At 37.8% G+C, this 15,740-nt stretch overlaps 3 protein-coding genes across 6 annotated transcripts; 1 reads left to right on the top strand and 2 right to left on the bottom strand.

The window, feature by feature from the left end:
* The first annotated feature begins 117 nt into the window (after positions 1-117).
* st6galnac6 (ST6 (alpha-N-acetyl-neuraminyl-2,3-beta-galactosyl-1,3)-N-acetylgalactosaminide alpha-2,6-sialyltransferase 6) lies at positions 118-4,187 on the top strand. 2 transcript variants are annotated; one of them, XM_067483993.1, is made up of 6 exons: positions 118-271; positions 610-688; positions 1,152-1,346; positions 2,424-2,836; positions 2,937-3,044; positions 3,149-4,187. In XM_067483993.1, exons 2-6 carry the CDS (start codon positions 665-667, stop codon positions 3,333-3,335), a joined length of 927 nt encoding a protein of 308 aa, XP_067340094.1. In that variant the 5' UTR covers positions 118-271; positions 610-664; the 3' UTR covers positions 3,336-4,187. The 2 variants fall into 2 exon arrangements, with proteins under 2 accessions (XP_067340094.1, XP_067340095.1); XM_067483994.1 differs by having other exon boundaries at positions 223-369.
* A 728-nt stretch (positions 4,188-4,915) lies between these two features.
* Positions 4,916-8,881, bottom strand: spout1 (SPOUT domain containing methyltransferase 1). Its single transcript, XM_067483991.1, has 12 exons — positions 8,743-8,881; positions 8,617-8,656; positions 8,175-8,288; positions 7,920-8,079; positions 7,730-7,819; positions 7,601-7,650; positions 7,026-7,156; positions 6,708-6,780; positions 6,528-6,626; positions 6,301-6,403; positions 5,972-6,119; positions 4,916-5,835 (listed from the first exon to the last, which is right to left on the bottom strand). Exons 1-12 carry the CDS (start codon positions 8,812-8,814, stop codon positions 5,758-5,760), a joined length of 1,158 nt encoding a protein of 385 aa, XP_067340092.1. The 5' UTR covers positions 8,815-8,881; the 3' UTR covers positions 4,916-5,757.
* A 1,578-nt stretch (positions 8,882-10,459) lies between these two features.
* kyat1 (kynurenine aminotransferase 1) lies at positions 10,460-15,419 on the bottom strand. 3 transcript variants are annotated; one of them, XM_067483988.1, is made up of 13 exons: positions 15,073-15,419; positions 14,940-15,000; positions 14,269-14,416; positions 13,989-14,138; positions 13,704-13,790; positions 13,463-13,588; positions 13,247-13,367; positions 12,553-12,629; positions 12,379-12,468; positions 11,474-11,660; positions 11,280-11,356; positions 11,053-11,139; positions 10,460-10,967 (listed from the first exon to the last, which is right to left on the bottom strand). In XM_067483988.1, exons 1-13 carry the CDS (start codon positions 15,296-15,298, stop codon positions 10,908-10,910), a joined length of 1,497 nt encoding a protein of 498 aa, XP_067340089.1. In that variant the 5' UTR covers positions 15,299-15,419; the 3' UTR covers positions 10,460-10,907. The 3 variants fall into 3 exon arrangements, with proteins under 3 accessions (XP_067340089.1, XP_067340090.1, XP_067340091.1); XM_067483989.1 differs by having other exon boundaries at positions 14,940-14,998; positions 15,089-15,416; XM_067483990.1 differs by having other exon boundaries at positions 14,940-14,998; positions 15,094-15,281.
* Between the last annotated feature and the right edge of the window lie 321 nt (positions 15,420-15,740).

Here is a 15,740-nt window from a genome sequence, read left to right as displayed (position 1 = left end):
ATTCTGCTTGTGTGTCAGTCTAAGCTTTGCCTGTCTTTTCTAGACTGCCTAAAATATAAATGATTAATAAAATACGTACACTTGAATTTAGTTAAAGGTTCCACGTACACAGATGTTACACAGCCACGAGTTAGTGGATTTCAGTTACACACGCACACGCACTAATAAGAAGCTCGGTGCTGCAGTGAGGGGAAACGTGCGGATGACGTCATGAAATGGCGCATAGATGGGGGATGACTGAGATGGGAGCCCTCGCACAGGCAGCGAAGCGGTAAAGTAGCGGATTTACTGGTGTCAGTAATCAGTCTCCGACGCGCCTTGCTGCTTAAAACCTTAATCTTATCAGCGGGCTTATTGTTTTTAACAACCGTAAGTAAAGGCGCGTGTCTGGCCGAGGGCTGCGTGAGATTGGATATCCTCATAATAGCACCGCTGCTTTGTGGCGTAGTAAATAACAGGAGGAGATAATAGGAGATCAAATCTGTTAGCATTTGTTATGTTGTAATAAGTAAAGCATTTTATCGTGTTGTAATGTCGTTGTGCACCTGCTTATTTGCGGCGTTCCGTTAAAGGAACAGGTTTGAATTTGTATTTGTGTCTTCCTGTCAGATATGATGACAGACAGTCCCAGCCAGTGGGTTGGTACGCAGCCTGATCCGAAAGCATGGGGCTCCGGCTCAGTGGCAAGGTAAGACAGACCCCCAGGCCAGGTTAGTGTGGGATCAGACCCTCATCACCACAGTCAGGATCATATTGTTAAAGCAATGAGGGGTGAGTACAGTTTGAGTGGGACACTTAAGCCGAATAACAGCCTTTATTTGCCAGTGCTCCACATTCAAAACCAATCTTGTGCTATTGATGATAAAACTGTGAGCACAACAAATTCTGAATGCTTAGAGGTTGTTTGTTCCTAAAAAATGTCCTCAAAAAAGTCAATTCAACTGAAAATGTATTTGAATGACTGGTCGTCAGTAATATTTTCTAGTTGGTCTTAGCATGTTATTGCTTCATTTCTGATACTTAATGCACAACATCTGAGTTTATACATTTAGTAAAAATTTAATTGAAGAAAGTGTTTAAGCAAATGTACTTATGTACATTACATACAATGTAAACTTAGGTGTATTCCACCACTGTTTTCTACTCTGCAGGGACAGCAGAGCCACAGGATGGTGATCTTTTTGGCCATCTTCATCCTGATGATGCTCTTCTTTCTGTATGGCTTCAACACTGGCAATGATGTACTGTCCACTCCCTTCCATGTGGCTCCAAATCACATTCTCAAGAACACAGACTTAAAGAAATGGGCTGGGAAAGACGGCTACGTGCCATTTAACGGGAAAAAGGTACAGTTTACGGTTATAACTTCACCACTCTTTGATGTGGTACAAATCCATATATAATTACTTCACTGTTGCTGAGAGTAGGATATGGTTTTTGTCTCACTAGTTTATTCACTCTTTTATGCAGTCAAATTACTGTAGTCGGTAAACTGCGTAAAAACTTGTTTTTTATTAATCGTTGCTGCACCTCGCTGATTTCTGGATGGGTAAAAACTCTGACTTAATGTCTGTGTCATGTTTGTTTGCAAATTTGTATTGTGAGTAGTGTGTACCAATAGATACCAGAAGAAGCAGCACACAGTAAAGCTTATCAGTGAAAGGCAACAGCCACGAACCTTTCAGTAGGTAAACCGTGAACACATGGCAACAAGCTGCCAAACTTGTAAATCCCCTCATCGCCTCAGTAGTTATACTGAGATCGCTCATGGTACTAGAGAGAATCTAATGGAAGTGCCTTTTGTTCTACAGGTTTATCAGATGCTGAAGTACTGGACAAAGTGCTACAGATTTAAAAGTTAAGGATCACCAAAGTTTTTTTTTATAGGTCATCCTGAGAGGAACTGCATCAAATTCCGTGTATACTGTGGGAACTGTTAATGTTTGTATAAAATGTGCAACAGTCGATCGATCTGGAGTAATTTCATTGATTAAGTACATCTTTAATCATCTAAAGTGCACTATTAGGATTCCTGATGGGCCCCATAGATATACGTACAACATTTCACAGCCGTCCATCCAGTAGTGAAGGAGACGTGGCCACTAAAAATTAAAACATATAAACTTAATGGTGACACTAGAGGAAAATTCAGGGGTCCACGAAAATAAAGATCTAGGGTACAACAGAAATCTGGAAAGAAAACCATGTCAATCCATTTGATGATTGTTGAATTCTGCAACAAGGCATATTAATACCAGCTACTGGTCCCCGCAGTGTTCATTGATTTTAGGCCTAAGCTGATCATCCTTTGCAAGCTTCCATCACTCAACTCAGCAATGTTACCAATAGATAGGAATCTATCTTAAATGATCTTAGTTTTTTTACACCAATATGATCAGTTTCATCCTGTTGCTCTTTTCCAGAGTATGACTCTACACTGTCATAACTGTGCACTGGTGACGAGCTCCAGCCACGTCCTGGGGAGTCGAGCGGGAGAAGAGATCGACCGCACAGAGTGCGTGATCCGCATGAACGACGCCCCCACTTTGGGGTACGAGGCTGATGTAGGGAATCGGACATCTCTGAGGGTTGTAGCCCACTCTAGCGTGTTCAGGGTGGTCCGACGGCCTAACGAGTTCTTGTACCTCACAGACAGCAACCCCGTGATCATCTTCTGGGGACCAGCAAACAAGATTGGGAAGGATGCTAAAGGAACCTTATACAGATTGATCCAGAGGGTCAGCATGACCTACAGCAACCTGTCTTATTTCAGTATCGCACCTAGCAAGATGCGCAGATTTGATGGCCTTTTTCAAGGGGAGACGGGAAGAGATAGGTGAGTAGGAAGCCAGTGTTACATGAATTCGGTGTTATTAGGTATCAACACAATACTAGGCGAATGTCACACTCCCAAACTATGTGTTTTTTCTCCTTAGACAAAAATCTCACTCGTGGTTGAGCACAGGATGGTTCACAATGGTCATAGCCATTGAAATATGTGATAATATCAAAGTATATGGGATGGTTCCACCCAATCACTGTGGGTGAGTATAGCAATGGCTCAAATTCACCCACAGCATCAACACGTCAGTGGCCAAGTGACAGATAAACTGCCTTTAATGCTATTAAAATTAATATTTTTCCCCAGGAAAAAACCTATATCTAAGAAGATTCCCTACCACTACTACAAACCCAGGGGGACTGATGAATGTCAAACATATCTACAGAATGAGAGCGGACGAAAAGGGAATCACCATCGCTTTATCACAGAGAAACAGGTGTTTGCACGCTGGGCAAAGCTGTACAACATCACTTTCATTCATCCTAAATGGTGAAAACAAAGAGACCTCTCTGCACTCTCACACAGTCTGATCGAGCACTGTGGGCTGGATCTCATTGTAATTTCTCTCAAAGAGCCTCCACAAATCCATGTGATGATTGATGGCTTCTGAGGGGAAAAAAAAACAAAACAGTTTTTCAACCAAAGGAAGAAGTTCAAGAAAGTTCTATATTGCAGTGGAGTACAGTAACTCATTGCCACATGGTGCAAAATGTGGATATGGAATATACACATACAAATGGCAGCCCATTGCATTTGTGTAAATAGAAAATGAATTTTAAGATGTTTTTAACGTTTATATTTTATTAGGTATTGAAAATGAACTTATGTTTCCCACATTGAGAGGGATTATATCAGCAAGAATTCTAATTACATATTAAGTGGCGTAATTAATACACCACCTAGCTGTCAGAAATTGTATTTTAAAGAGATTACTAATTCAAGCTAAACTGGAGCCTTACAATACAGTGCACTGTTTGAAATGTTACAATGACCCTGAACCACTACCAAAATAGCATTTGGTGATATCTTAGCTTTAACATTTTTTCATTTAAAAAAATAAAAATGAAAAGAAATGAATGCCTCAATTTCAAATGCTGTTCCCTACGGATGGGCAGATGATACTGGAGCTTTTCATTTTCTAATGTGCTCTTTTTTTTAACACATTGTGTTGGAGGTTGTGTCAAATGAAGAAAATCACCTGTTTTGCAGCTAAAACAAAAGGGACATTAGCAGAATGAAAAGTCTCATTTGGACATAAAAATACACCGTTATAAAATAGCCTACTTTTATGAATAACACTGGGCTCGTATCGTATTTATGACTAAATAAACAGCAACTTACATTGCACGTTTCTACTTTTATGGTGCCCACAGCACTTTACAAAGTTTCTTCCCATTCACCTATTTGCACAGTCACACACCTGTGGTGACAGAAATGCCACGCAGTGCACTTGAACGACAGCTCCTCCTTCCTTAGCCATCGCTGCCCACAAAACACTGCGGTCGGAAATATATTTACACCAATAAACTGCACTAACATTATCGGCACCAAAATGTTTAATATCCAGACTTTTTGGACAACATGCAGTATTTACCATCCGCTTTAGGCGCCAATGATGCTTCATCTGCCCATCACTTGGTCTAACACAAAGCATCCCCCCTACAAACAACTCAATAAGTCTAAAATTGCAAATTTTCAGCAAATATTCACAATTTATTGCCCTACAATTTAAACCTTTTTACCTCAATGCCATTCTAGTGCATGCAGCTTCAGTTCAAATGAATCATGGTCATGTTATGTATCAGTATTTTGCTCTTAGAACTGCACGATTAACTTAGTAAAATAGCAGCTTTTCAGTAGAAGCAAAGCAGAAAAGGGAACAATTAAGTCCACTTTTTGCAAGTTCTAATCTTGTTCTCTGTGATATGTGAATCCATCTGTAGGCTCTTCTCTCAGTGCACACAGTGCGCTTGCTTGGCTGTGATCAGATGCCTTTTGTTCTTTACTTTTGAAACCACTGGTCAGTAATGAACATAAAACATATACACAATACTCTGAATAATTGTACATTACTAAATTTCCTACTACATTTATTAAGGCAGCAACAAAAAAATAAAAAAACTTAATTTATGTTGCAAATTGTTACTAGAACTTAGGACCATTAAAAGGTCAACACATGAATCATACAGAGAAGCAGCACTGTGTGCACACAGTTTTTAAAATTTTGTTCCCCCAGGTTATATTAACTGAAGTAAAGAAAAATCTGGGAGTATAATATAATAGCACCACAAAACAGCAAAAGCACAAAGATGCACAGTCGCCCAACCAATATCCCAAAAGACTTGAAAGGCCACATTTCTACCTGGCATGGAAATGCTATTTTTGTCAGGCTTTTTGTTTGGCTGAGGGAAAATGAAATGATAATATAAGCTGTAGATGCATGACGAATGCATGGCAACTGGAAGACAATCTGATAAATGATGTGTTTGACTTACTCATAAACCTGAAGCTGACTCCAATGTTTATTGGTAAAAATGAAACTCAGAGTTCAGTGCCGTTTGTTTGTCCGTGTTGTGCTAGTCTCCACACTGTTTTTCATGAAAAGTGGTTATCAAAAAAGTGTTTTTAATTATATGCTTTCAAAAAACACAAAAGTCACTTAACATTTGATTGTGTTTGTATTTAGATATGTACAGTTTGTTGTGCCATTTATACAATGACATACAAGATAAAGACTGTATAATAGATAATCTGACAGACATCTAGCATTGGCAGCCCTCAGTGAACTGATGTGAGGAATGATTGTTTGAGGTAATGGCTGTTTAGCAATGCTAAAATGAACAACTTCACGGTAAATCCCAGTTTAAAAGAAACTGTTTGCATGTCCTGTTTACTTTTATCAGTTGCTAATTCTTTCATGTACCATTTGAAACATCTGAAAAGGCAGCCGTGATCTTCTGTCTCAGCCCCGCCATTGAAATTAAGATGGCCTCCTGTTCTCAAGAAAAAAGGAAATAATTAAAATAAGACAAGCTTAAGTCGCTGCACAGATCATAAGGCATTTGGTAGTTGTCCAAAGCATGTAAATATAGCCTGAAAGTTTGGTTTGTTACATATCTTTGTGCTCACCTCTGTGCGAATGGTCCTGCTGCCTTGACTGGGGCATGTGTTGAGGTACAGGTCAAATAAAACACTAGGGTCAGTCACATCCAGGTTTTGGTCAGCATCCACACTGGCTTCTAACCCATGAAGGCCTCCAAAAACTACCAAGATGTGACTGAAAAGTGAGAAAAAGATAACTTTTAAAAATAGAATCATAAAATACAGCTCATAATAGAACAGGACTAGTGCAGCCATGCTCAATATTTTCATTTCTTTTAGCTAATACTTATAATATATATACTTATACTATATTACCACACAATATATTTATATTACCTTATTAGTGTTGAACCTACTTGAATGGTGACAGCTTAGTTCGGTCAATGTCGCTGCCTTTCTCTGATGTGCCTATAGTCAGATCGTACCCTTCTTTATATGGACTTTCTGTGAAAACTGCACCTGTATTAGCAAAGCAACAGAAATAAGGACAAAGCAGACACATCGGAGTCTCTGAATGGTTTTAACTCTTGATCCAGCAAGATTTCAAAATGTTTAAGTAACAGGAAACAAATGAGACACCTACTAAGACAAGATGCTAGGCGGACACTGTAACCCCAATAGAGACCTCCTTCAGTCCTGGGCACGTGAGGAGCCACGACCACACCTTTATACATTTTGCTTTCTGGGGATAATGTTCAGAATCTTTAGTGCAATGAAAACGTCTCTCAGCGAAAATACGCACACCAGAAATTCTAATGTTTACCGTGATTCTGTGTCTTGTTGAGTTGTACTGTCACTCGCAGTCCAGACTGTAGCTGTTTATCTATCCGAACATCCTGTGGAAGGCAGATAGACAAATCTCAGACTGACAGGCTAAACAGTTAAAAAAAAACAACACAAAACAAAATTAAATCAACAATTTTGAGAATTATTTTATTAAGCACAGATGGCTCAAATTCACAGGTTCAATGCCTGGTTTTCCTGGTCTTCTATTATGGTAAACTGAGTGAGCAGCTTATATTGTAGCTCAAAAGGACTTTGAGTCAATCAGATAATGGCAGTAATCTCTATAAAAACTCACCTTTCTCATTCCACAGTTGACTAATGAACCTTTTCCTTGTTTGGACGGCCTATCGAGAACAATTCCTTCCCGGTATTCTGATTCCTCATCTATCCTCATGTGGTGAGGACTGTCTAAGGGGTTAAGCAGACCTGACACAAAAAACAAATAAATAAAAAATTGAATCATACACCTTCTTTTGTCTGATATGCCTGACTTTACAGTGTAACCCGTACCCAGATGTTATATTAAAATGATAATCAAGCCATAGAATTTCAGAATGATATTTTTTATCCACGGGATATTTTTTTCACCCTACAGCAGTGAACAAGGCTGAACTAATAAAAATTGTACCAGTGGAATGTAGTTAAATATATTAATTACAAGGTAAACATTTCTGATGCAAATCTGAGGTTTTTAAACTGGGAGAGTTTCAGAAGATGCATAAAGTCACAGACAAGAAAAAGAAAGGTGTGGGGAGATTTCTAAAAACAGCAGTGGCGGTAAACTCCCTCGGTAAATTATTAAATTATTATTAATTATTAAAATTCTGTAAATTAAAATATATAAAAGAAGTAAAAATTATTTTACATTACCTGCATATTGTAAATCTTGATGTTTTGGGAAAAAACACTTACGAAGATACCTGGTGGAGAAGAAAAAAAAAAAACCTTTAATCCCAGTATGTAAAAATGGGCTGACAGTGTTATAATGTCCCTACTTACTGTGGACATTCTAGGTACTGGAGTATTCTGGCAAGCTGGATGCAAGCTTGTCCTTTCTTCCCAACACCTTTGAATTCTCCTTCAACACTCCTGCAGGACCATGAAAACAAGGGTTTTAAATATTACACAAATATTTTCAAATTATTTAAGGAAGCATTAACCAATTAGTTGTAACTTTGTTTCCACTCACTTGACATCTTCCCCCTGTTCATCAAACACAATGATTTCATCAACACAGAAAACAACACAGGCGCGCGCAATCTGTCCAGCCAGGTACGTACGTAGTTCAGCAGACTGAGCGTTGTCCAGGACAGAACCCGGCAACGCCACACTCACTGTGTAAGACCGACCTAAGACACAGAAACCACGCATTGCAGAGCCTCATTCATATGTCTTATGAATGTCGTATGCTAATAGCAATGCTCCATAAAATGATGATAGTTACCTTTTTTGTTTTGGTTCTGTTCCAGTTTTGCTCTCTCTGTGGCCTCATGCTCTTTCTGCTTTTCCACCTGTTTGATCAGCTTGGCTTCTTTCCTTTTCCTCTTAGCCTCTTTTACTGTTATAACAGAAAGATTCAGTGACACCAGTGAGTATGTTAGATTCGGATACAAAGATGGGGGATATCTGAATTGGGGGTCCAAGGTAGCGGTTCAGAACTATTTTATAGTAAACTCAATTATTTTGTCATTTCCAAACTTAATTAGGTCAATGTGTGATTTGGGTCTACGTGAAGAAAATGTAGCTAAAGCCCTTCGTACTTGAAAAGAGCTCCCTGCTGGAACTTGAGTAATAAAGCAAACTCTATCTTTTATTCACTCTTTTAATAATAAAGCGCAAGCAGGCAACATGCATCTGAAAAGTGTTAGCTTAATGTGGCCACTCACTTTCGGCTTTTCTTCTCTTCCAGTCCACCCTCTCTCCAAGCTACCAGAAAAACAAAAAACACACGACATGTAAAAACAGAAAAAGATGCCATGTATTTGTTCTGTTGAACAACACCGCAACAGTACCTGAGAGGATTCGGTTTTAGCTCTTTTAAATGTAACGTCGGTAGACATCTTTACACACACACACACCAACATGTGACGTTTACGTTTCACTTCCGGGTGGCGCTCCGCTTTTCAAAATAATGTTGAGGGAAAGGTTAATTCGTCACAAAAAAAGGACCAGCGCTCTAATTATTACTCTAATGTACCCATCATCATGCCTGGCAATTCCTGAACGTTTTATCAAAACTATTAATCGATGTCATTACAATTTTATCTTGAAAAATAAGCACCACTGTATTGGGAAAATTGACCAAGTAAGACATTTGGCTGAATGTGGACTAAATATGATTGACTTTAATGTTATGATGTTGATGTTGAACTGATATTATTAAAATTAGGACCAAATATTTAGCTTTTCCCATTCCCCCAACAGCTTAAGAGGTGCATTACAAAATAACTAACAATATTTATCCAAGTCACGAATTTCTTCATCATAAGTTTAACGTTACCGTCAATATTTGCACTTTCTGCATGACCGATGTTGAAACAACATCAAACAACATCATCACAACAACATGGCAGAAGTAAAAAAAAAAGTTTTACCATTCTAATATAGCAACATTACCTTTGGAATCTGGAACATGCAAGGCAAAAAAAAGTTGAGTTCTTTGTTAACAATGTTATCATGATGGATGATTTTTTTTTTTTTTTACACTAATGTCTATTTTTAAAATCTCCTTCTTTTAGAGCCTTTAAAATGAGCTGTCCAGCTTAATTTACCTAAGTTGTATTACTAGTAACAACCTTTTACAATGTTTCTTTAAATTTCATTAACATTTTTTTTTAATATAGTTATTTTTATACATACTAAAGAAGCAGTTGTTAAATTATGTTTTAATAACATAATTTAGATTTATTAAGAACAGAACTGCTTCTTTAGTAAGTATAAAAATAACTATATTAAAAAAAACACAAAAATGTTAATGAAATTTAAAGAATGGAATAGTATTTGTTCTTACTTGAAATGTCTGTTTGTACTATTGATGTTTGTCAATAAAGAGAGAAGGTACAGCTTTTTAATAGTCAAACAACTGTCTGTTTAAAACACCTAGAGATATTGACTTTATATCACAATATTTTAACTGAAATATTTCTCTTTTAAACTGAAGCACGTATAAATTAAAAACTGTAGCTCAGTTGGTAAGGCAGTCGTCCACAGACCACAGGATCAAGGGTTCGATCCTTATTCCCGGCTATATGTCGATATGTCTCTGGGCAAGACACTGAGCTGCTAACAGCCCCAGCTGTGCAGTGCTGGTAGAAACTTGGGAGGGTTGCGTCAGGTAGGGCATTAAGTGGAAAAAAAAAAAAACTGTGCCAAATCAACATGTGGACAATGATCTGCTGTGGAGACCCTGAACTCACGGGAGAAGCCAAAAAGACTAAAAAAAAACATAATTAAAAACTGTGACTTTCAAGTTTTACCTGACTTGATTTTTGTGCCTAATCAACTTCATCAGCCAGAAACTGCAAAGCACAGAGGGCATCCTGATAATGTCTGTGACCTGTGACCAAAATGTCTTTAAGATTGACAAATGTCACGTTGCATTGTCAGTTAAGGTTGCTACACTGATAGACTACAGACACAAGGCCAGCTGAAATGAAATACATTTTAAATCTGTCAAAAAAGAGGATTATTATAGAAGGAAAAAAGTGCTAATGTAGCTATAACACAAAATGTATTACAGTGTGTAGCTTTATTGAAACCATTTGACAAAACCGTAATAAATGAACAGTTGGTTGGAATACTGAAAAAAAAAAACTAATATCTGCCTCAATATCCCAAATTTTTAACATTCTTATATTAGTTTGATTAAATACAAAAATGTGTCATAAAACTGTGGGAGTACACCATTTAACCTAAAACAAACAAACAAACAAAAAAACCACATGAACACTTCGTTTACAATTACTGAGCAATAATTATTATATTAAAAAAATATTTAATCTAGACAAAAATATTCCGTTTTCCCGACAACAAATTGAAAGTGAAATTACACTTTATACCAGCCTCATGCAGGGACACACACCAAAATCCCTGAATATTGACATTAACTAAGAAAACGAACTCAAGCCATTTAAGTAGTGTGGTGAAAACTGGGTGGATGTCTAATGCTGTGGACATTTTACTCTTTTTGACTCCAGTTTTTCAAAATGTTCCCTGCAGCATCCAGGGTGGAGTCCTCCTATTAGATAAAAAGAGTAAGAGTGAGAAAGAAAATCTCATCCAAGAGTTGAAGAGTTAAAAAACGATTATTCACGCTAAATTACCTTGACAAAACAGAATCGAATGTACTTGTCGAATTCCCTGCTGTGTTCTGGGCTGTAAAATGCAGAAACTGGGATTGTTGATAAACCCTGCAGAGGAAAAAGATGAACAATAGTATATAAAGTCAGAAAAATCCAAAAAAAAACCATCAACATATGGTAATCTAAATATGTATTGCTGCAGAAAATCTCAGATCCATTATTTTTCTCTTTAAAACTAAAATCTTTACCTTCTCTTTAATTAACCATTTAACAAATCGTAAATCATAGGGTTCATCCTTAGTGCTCTCATCATTGAGGTCCACCTCTGTTAAAAAAAAAAAAAGAAAGCTTGGGTGAAAATTATTTAGGCTATCTGATTCAAAAGATAAATAAACTGAGAAAATTAGACATTTAAAACTCAATGTAACATTTGTTCACTCACTGACAGTGGAGATGTCTACAGTCATAAAATAGCTTCCCTCTGGCATGATGGGCTGCAAACCCATACTCTCCAGAGACAACGCCAGCTTCTTCCTCTTGTGGTGCAGCATTGCAGGCAGCTGCTGAAAGTAGCTCTCTGAAGTCCCAAACAGCTCATATTCTCGCTCAAATGCCTGAGCTACAGCCTCCTATTGAAAAGACAAAAATTAGATAAACAGTAGTTTTCTAGTTGAAAGGACAGTACATGTACATTTAATAATGCACAAGACAAACTAATTTTCTCTGTCCATTTCCATATGGTAGAAAAATTGCTGGTAGATTATAACTTGTCTGGGTTCAGGATTCTAATAATCACCTAAATATACATATAAGTATATATATAAAACCTGTGGATCCATCAGGACACTCATTTTAATTTTATATGCAGTGGAAGTTATAAACCTGCGTATCACACTTCTTTACACTGAATTGCACTACAGATTAGCATCGGAAATATTTGTGATAGCACAAGTCATGCTCAAAACTGCTGGTTTCCCAGGTTTTAAAGGTGAGATCATATGTCGTGTTTGTAGTGACTTGGAGTGTCAAACTCTAAACTGATTCTGGAAATACGAATCAGCAAACAAAGGTCTAAATATTTTGGCTTGAAGAGGGACATTAAATTAAAACTTAGACCTGATCTTTGTTCTTCTGTGTAACAGCCCCCATTACAGATTGTAAATATAATTTTAGGCAGCTTTAAAATGTGAAAAACAGTTATATCCCCCTTATTACATATTTGGTTTGTAATGGCTTGACCCATTATTACAAGCCATTAAGAAAAATTCAAGATGCAACGTCATCGACATGGCTGCACCTTCATTAACACAAGAATATTGTATTTCAGCAAATTTAAAATGTGTTTACCTGAGCAGCTGTTGCACAGTGGTAAACACTGTTCTGATGGATGGTTTTCAAGTATTTGAGGACACGCTCAGAGCCGATAGCCCAGCCAACCTGAAAACAGAAATACAGGTCATTCTAACAATGAGCTGTAAAGAACAACACATCAACTGACTGTTCAGAAAATCTGTGCTCTACCTTCCAGCCAGTTGCGCTAAATGTCTTTCCAGCACTGCCAATAGTGATGGTCCGTTCCCACATGCCAGGGAGGCTGGCTGTTAAAAAAGCAAAAGAAATATTGTTACTATAGTGTGGTTTGTGGTTTGTATTCACAGTAGGAAAAAAATGGGCAAGTATCTCATAATTATAACTTACTATATTACAATTTCATAATTACAACATCATGTACAAAACACAACATGCCTCAGAATCCTTAGGCATTTAATTGCCTTCACTTTAAGTTTCTGTTCTTAGGTAAATTTACTTTATCACTTTTATTTGGATACTGCGAGTTTATGAAAACTTTTGTTTTGAAAGGATGACTGATACACATTGGATTTAATCAAGTTAAGTGTTTGGGAGATTAATAAAGGTTGTCAGACCATCACTAAAGGCCACTGTGCTTCTCTATTAACAGCTGCTTTTTGCTTTGTATTATTGGAGTTACTGAAAATTTTCACTAAATGACTATGATAACAAAGAAAACTTAAAAATCGAATAATTCTTAGGGGAGTTCTGAAGCATTTCAGAACTACTAATCTAATAGCTACGAAATCATACAAACTGATGAGATACAAAGCCACTGTTTATTATTTTTTTGTGTGTGTGAATGTGGTGTTTAATGTAATTTAATATGTGCATTTTGCTGAACTCTGGGTGTACAGTATCTCACCTATCTTTATATGCTTGGCTCCATCATAAGTCAGCCACTCATATACCTCGTCACTGATGCAAACCATATCATGTTTGATGCACAGATCAGCGATCATTTGGAGCTCTTCAGCCTTGTAAACCTGGAGTAGGCACAGGTGGGACGTAGTAAGGATCAATCACATTTCAGCAAAACATTTTATTTGGCAGCCGCACCCATCAATGGTCAACATCCTACCTTCCCTAACGGGTTGTTGGGAGTGTTCATTACAATGGCTTTTGTGCGTGGAGTGATTTTACTGGCCAGCTCCTCAGCAGAAAGAATCCAGTCTGCACTTGACCGGACAGTATTACCCTTAATTTGCTGCAGTTAAAAAAAATTTTATTGAAAATGTATACATTCAAGCCCAGAAAGGTGTAAAAAGTGCTTTTGCTAATGCCACCTATTTTTTTTTTTTTACAATATGTAAACTGCTTACCTGCCTTAGAGGAACATAGACTGCTTTACCTCCAGTCATCATCACCATCGGCTGGTAGCAGTCGAAGAAAGGCTCGATAATTATTACCTGAAACACATTTATGTTTGCCTTGTTCCCATAAAAATTAACCACAGAACATGTGTTAACGAAAGCTATTGTATTTAGTAACTTGTGCTAATGGGCTTTGTTTTTTTTAGTTCTTAATATTTAACATGTATGATTTTTAACTCATTTATATATGATTTTATAAACTTGACTTAACCTGACTTGGGTTGACTTTCGTACCTCATCCCCTTCATCAACCAAGGCCTGAAATGCACAATAGAGAGCCTCATAAGCACCAACTGTGACCAGGACGTCTTCAAAAGGATCAATCTCCTGTCCCATCACCCTACTGAAGAACTTGGCCAAACTTTTTACAAGACGAGGGTGACCCTGCAAACAGAAATGACATAAATATATTAGGTGATCTAGTGACAAATTTCAACCCCCCCCCCCCCCCCAAAAAAAAACAAACAAATTTGCAGAATGATATATAAAAAGGTGTTCTCGTGTGTCTACTTACAAAACATCGAGTATACTGGTGCATTTGAGGTCCTCCGCACACTGCTTTGCACAAAGCATCTTGAAGAAACTGAGGAGGGGAGAAGTCAGGATACCCCTGTCCAACGTTGACTGTTTTGTGTTTTGCTGCCAGTTTTGTCATTTCAACCCTGATGGGGCAAAACAGGTCAGACAATGCAGTGATAGAACATTAATTATTAGATAGAATAATTAGGGTAATGAGGTGTGGGTTGTGCTGGGAGAAAGGAAAAACAAGCAGAGCAGGGGTTCTTTGAGGACCCGGTTTGTTTGTTTGATCGTCACCGCATCTTAATTCTGAGCAAGAGAAAAAAAAGTCACGTGCAAAACTAGTGCTGCCTTAAACCTATATTTCATGTTCTATTTTTTATATTTTTTTTGGACTGTCTCTGCTCATAGTGATCGCTGCAGAAACTGCATTCGATGAAAAAATGACTAATTATGTATCATTTATTTACCGGCTGCCAGGCAGCGCCCCGCCCCCACAATCCACCAATCACGTGATCATGTTGGTCGCGGTTTGGTTACACGCGCAGAAGGTTATCGTTATTCGGGGTAATACATTAACTCATATAAACACGAGTTTGGCATCTGATCTAAATACTTAACATATTGGGAAATCGAAGGTAATAACCCGTCAGTATTTTCACTTACCAAAGGTTTTGATCCACACCGTCTGTTCTGCGCGCAGCAAGTCGTCTTAGCATGATTGTCTGCAATTGAAACACGTTTTAGCCAAACTATCTGGCGCCCCACAGAAATGCCTCTGCAGTTTCCGCACCCTCCTTATTATGGTTTCTTACTGAACTCTTGTGAACTGCAGGGGAATTGGACAGCTGATTATTCCCATCAAATAGTGACCGTCCGCTCACACAGGCGCGCACAGGCTCGACGCCGGTCGTTGAGCCCCAAAGACGACGGTGCGCAAACTGTTTCCAAATGTGTTGTTTATTCAGATTGGCAGCTCCCGAGGTTGAGAGACATCGACAAAGTCGAGTAACGTTCTCGTACATTATCCTTAACCTGCTTATATTTTTATTTCTACTTCCTGTTTGGGAGGAGCGAGATATTAAAATGAGAAACAGCGACGCTTTGGTTCCAAACACGCACACAGAGCAGCTCAAACTCCAACAGTATCATCACTTACATATATAACTCATTAACTTTCCTTTGTGGTCAGTTCCTCTCCGATTGTTTCTTTGTGGACTATGTATGATCTTTGTTTTAATTTAAGGTTGTTTTTGGTCTTTAGGTCTTTCAACACTAGAAAGTTACAATGTTTGTGTCTTGAGTTTTTTTTTTTTTTTTTTTTTGTTCTGTATCTTTGTGCTAATTTACAGCATCTTTGCAGTTGTTTTGAGTCTTAGTTTAGGTCTTTTTGTGGTTGTTTTGCATCAATTTGACCCTTTTATTGATTGTTTCCCTCATTTTGCCCCCTTTGTGTTTTTGTATGTG

This window comes from Channa argus, chromosome 18 (genome assembly GCF_033026475.1).
Source record: "Channa argus isolate prfri chromosome 18, Channa argus male v1.0, whole genome shotgun sequence".
NCBI classification, from domain to species: Eukaryota; Metazoa; Chordata; class Actinopteri; order Anabantiformes; family Channidae; genus Channa; species Channa argus.
The sequence above is the reverse complement of the archived record's forward strand: the minus strand, read 5'-3'. Positions and strand labels throughout refer to the sequence as shown.

Bases quoted from the DNA above. Each gene is read 5' to 3' on its own strand.
- kyat1 (XM_067483988.1), bottom strand. From the start codon at position 15,298: ATGTACGAGAACGTTACTCGACTTTGTCGATGTCTCTCAACCTCGGGA. The intron at 14,139-14,268 runs GTAAGTAGACAC...TTCTGTTTGCAG, and splicing joins ACCAGTATACTCGATGTTTT to GGTCACCCTCGTCTTGTAAA. The intron at 10,968-11,052 runs GTAATTTAGCGT...TTTATCTAATAG, and splicing joins TTCGATTCTGTTTTGTCAAG to GAGGACTCCACCCTGGATGC.
- spout1 (XM_067483991.1), bottom strand. From the start codon at position 8,814: ATGTTGGTGTGTGTGTGTGTAAAGATGTCTACCGACGTTACATTTAAA. The intron at 8,657-8,742 runs GTACTGTTGCGG...TTTTTCTGGTAG, and splicing joins CTAAAACCGAATCCTCTCAG to CTTGGAGAGAGGGTGGACTG. The intron at 7,820-7,919 runs GTGAGTGGAAAC...ATGGTCCTGCAG, and splicing joins GAACAGGGGGAAGATGTCAA to GAGTGTTGAAGGAGAATTCA.
- st6galnac6 (XM_067483993.1), top strand. From the start codon at position 665: ATGGGGCTCCGGCTCAGTGGCAAG. The intron at 689-1,151 runs GTAAGACAGACC...TCTACTCTGCAG, and splicing joins GGCTCCGGCTCAGTGGCAAG to GGACAGCAGAGCCACAGGAT. The intron at 1,347-2,423 runs GTACAGTTTACG...GCTCTTTTCCAG, and splicing joins TGCCATTTAACGGGAAAAAG to AGTATGACTCTACACTGTCA.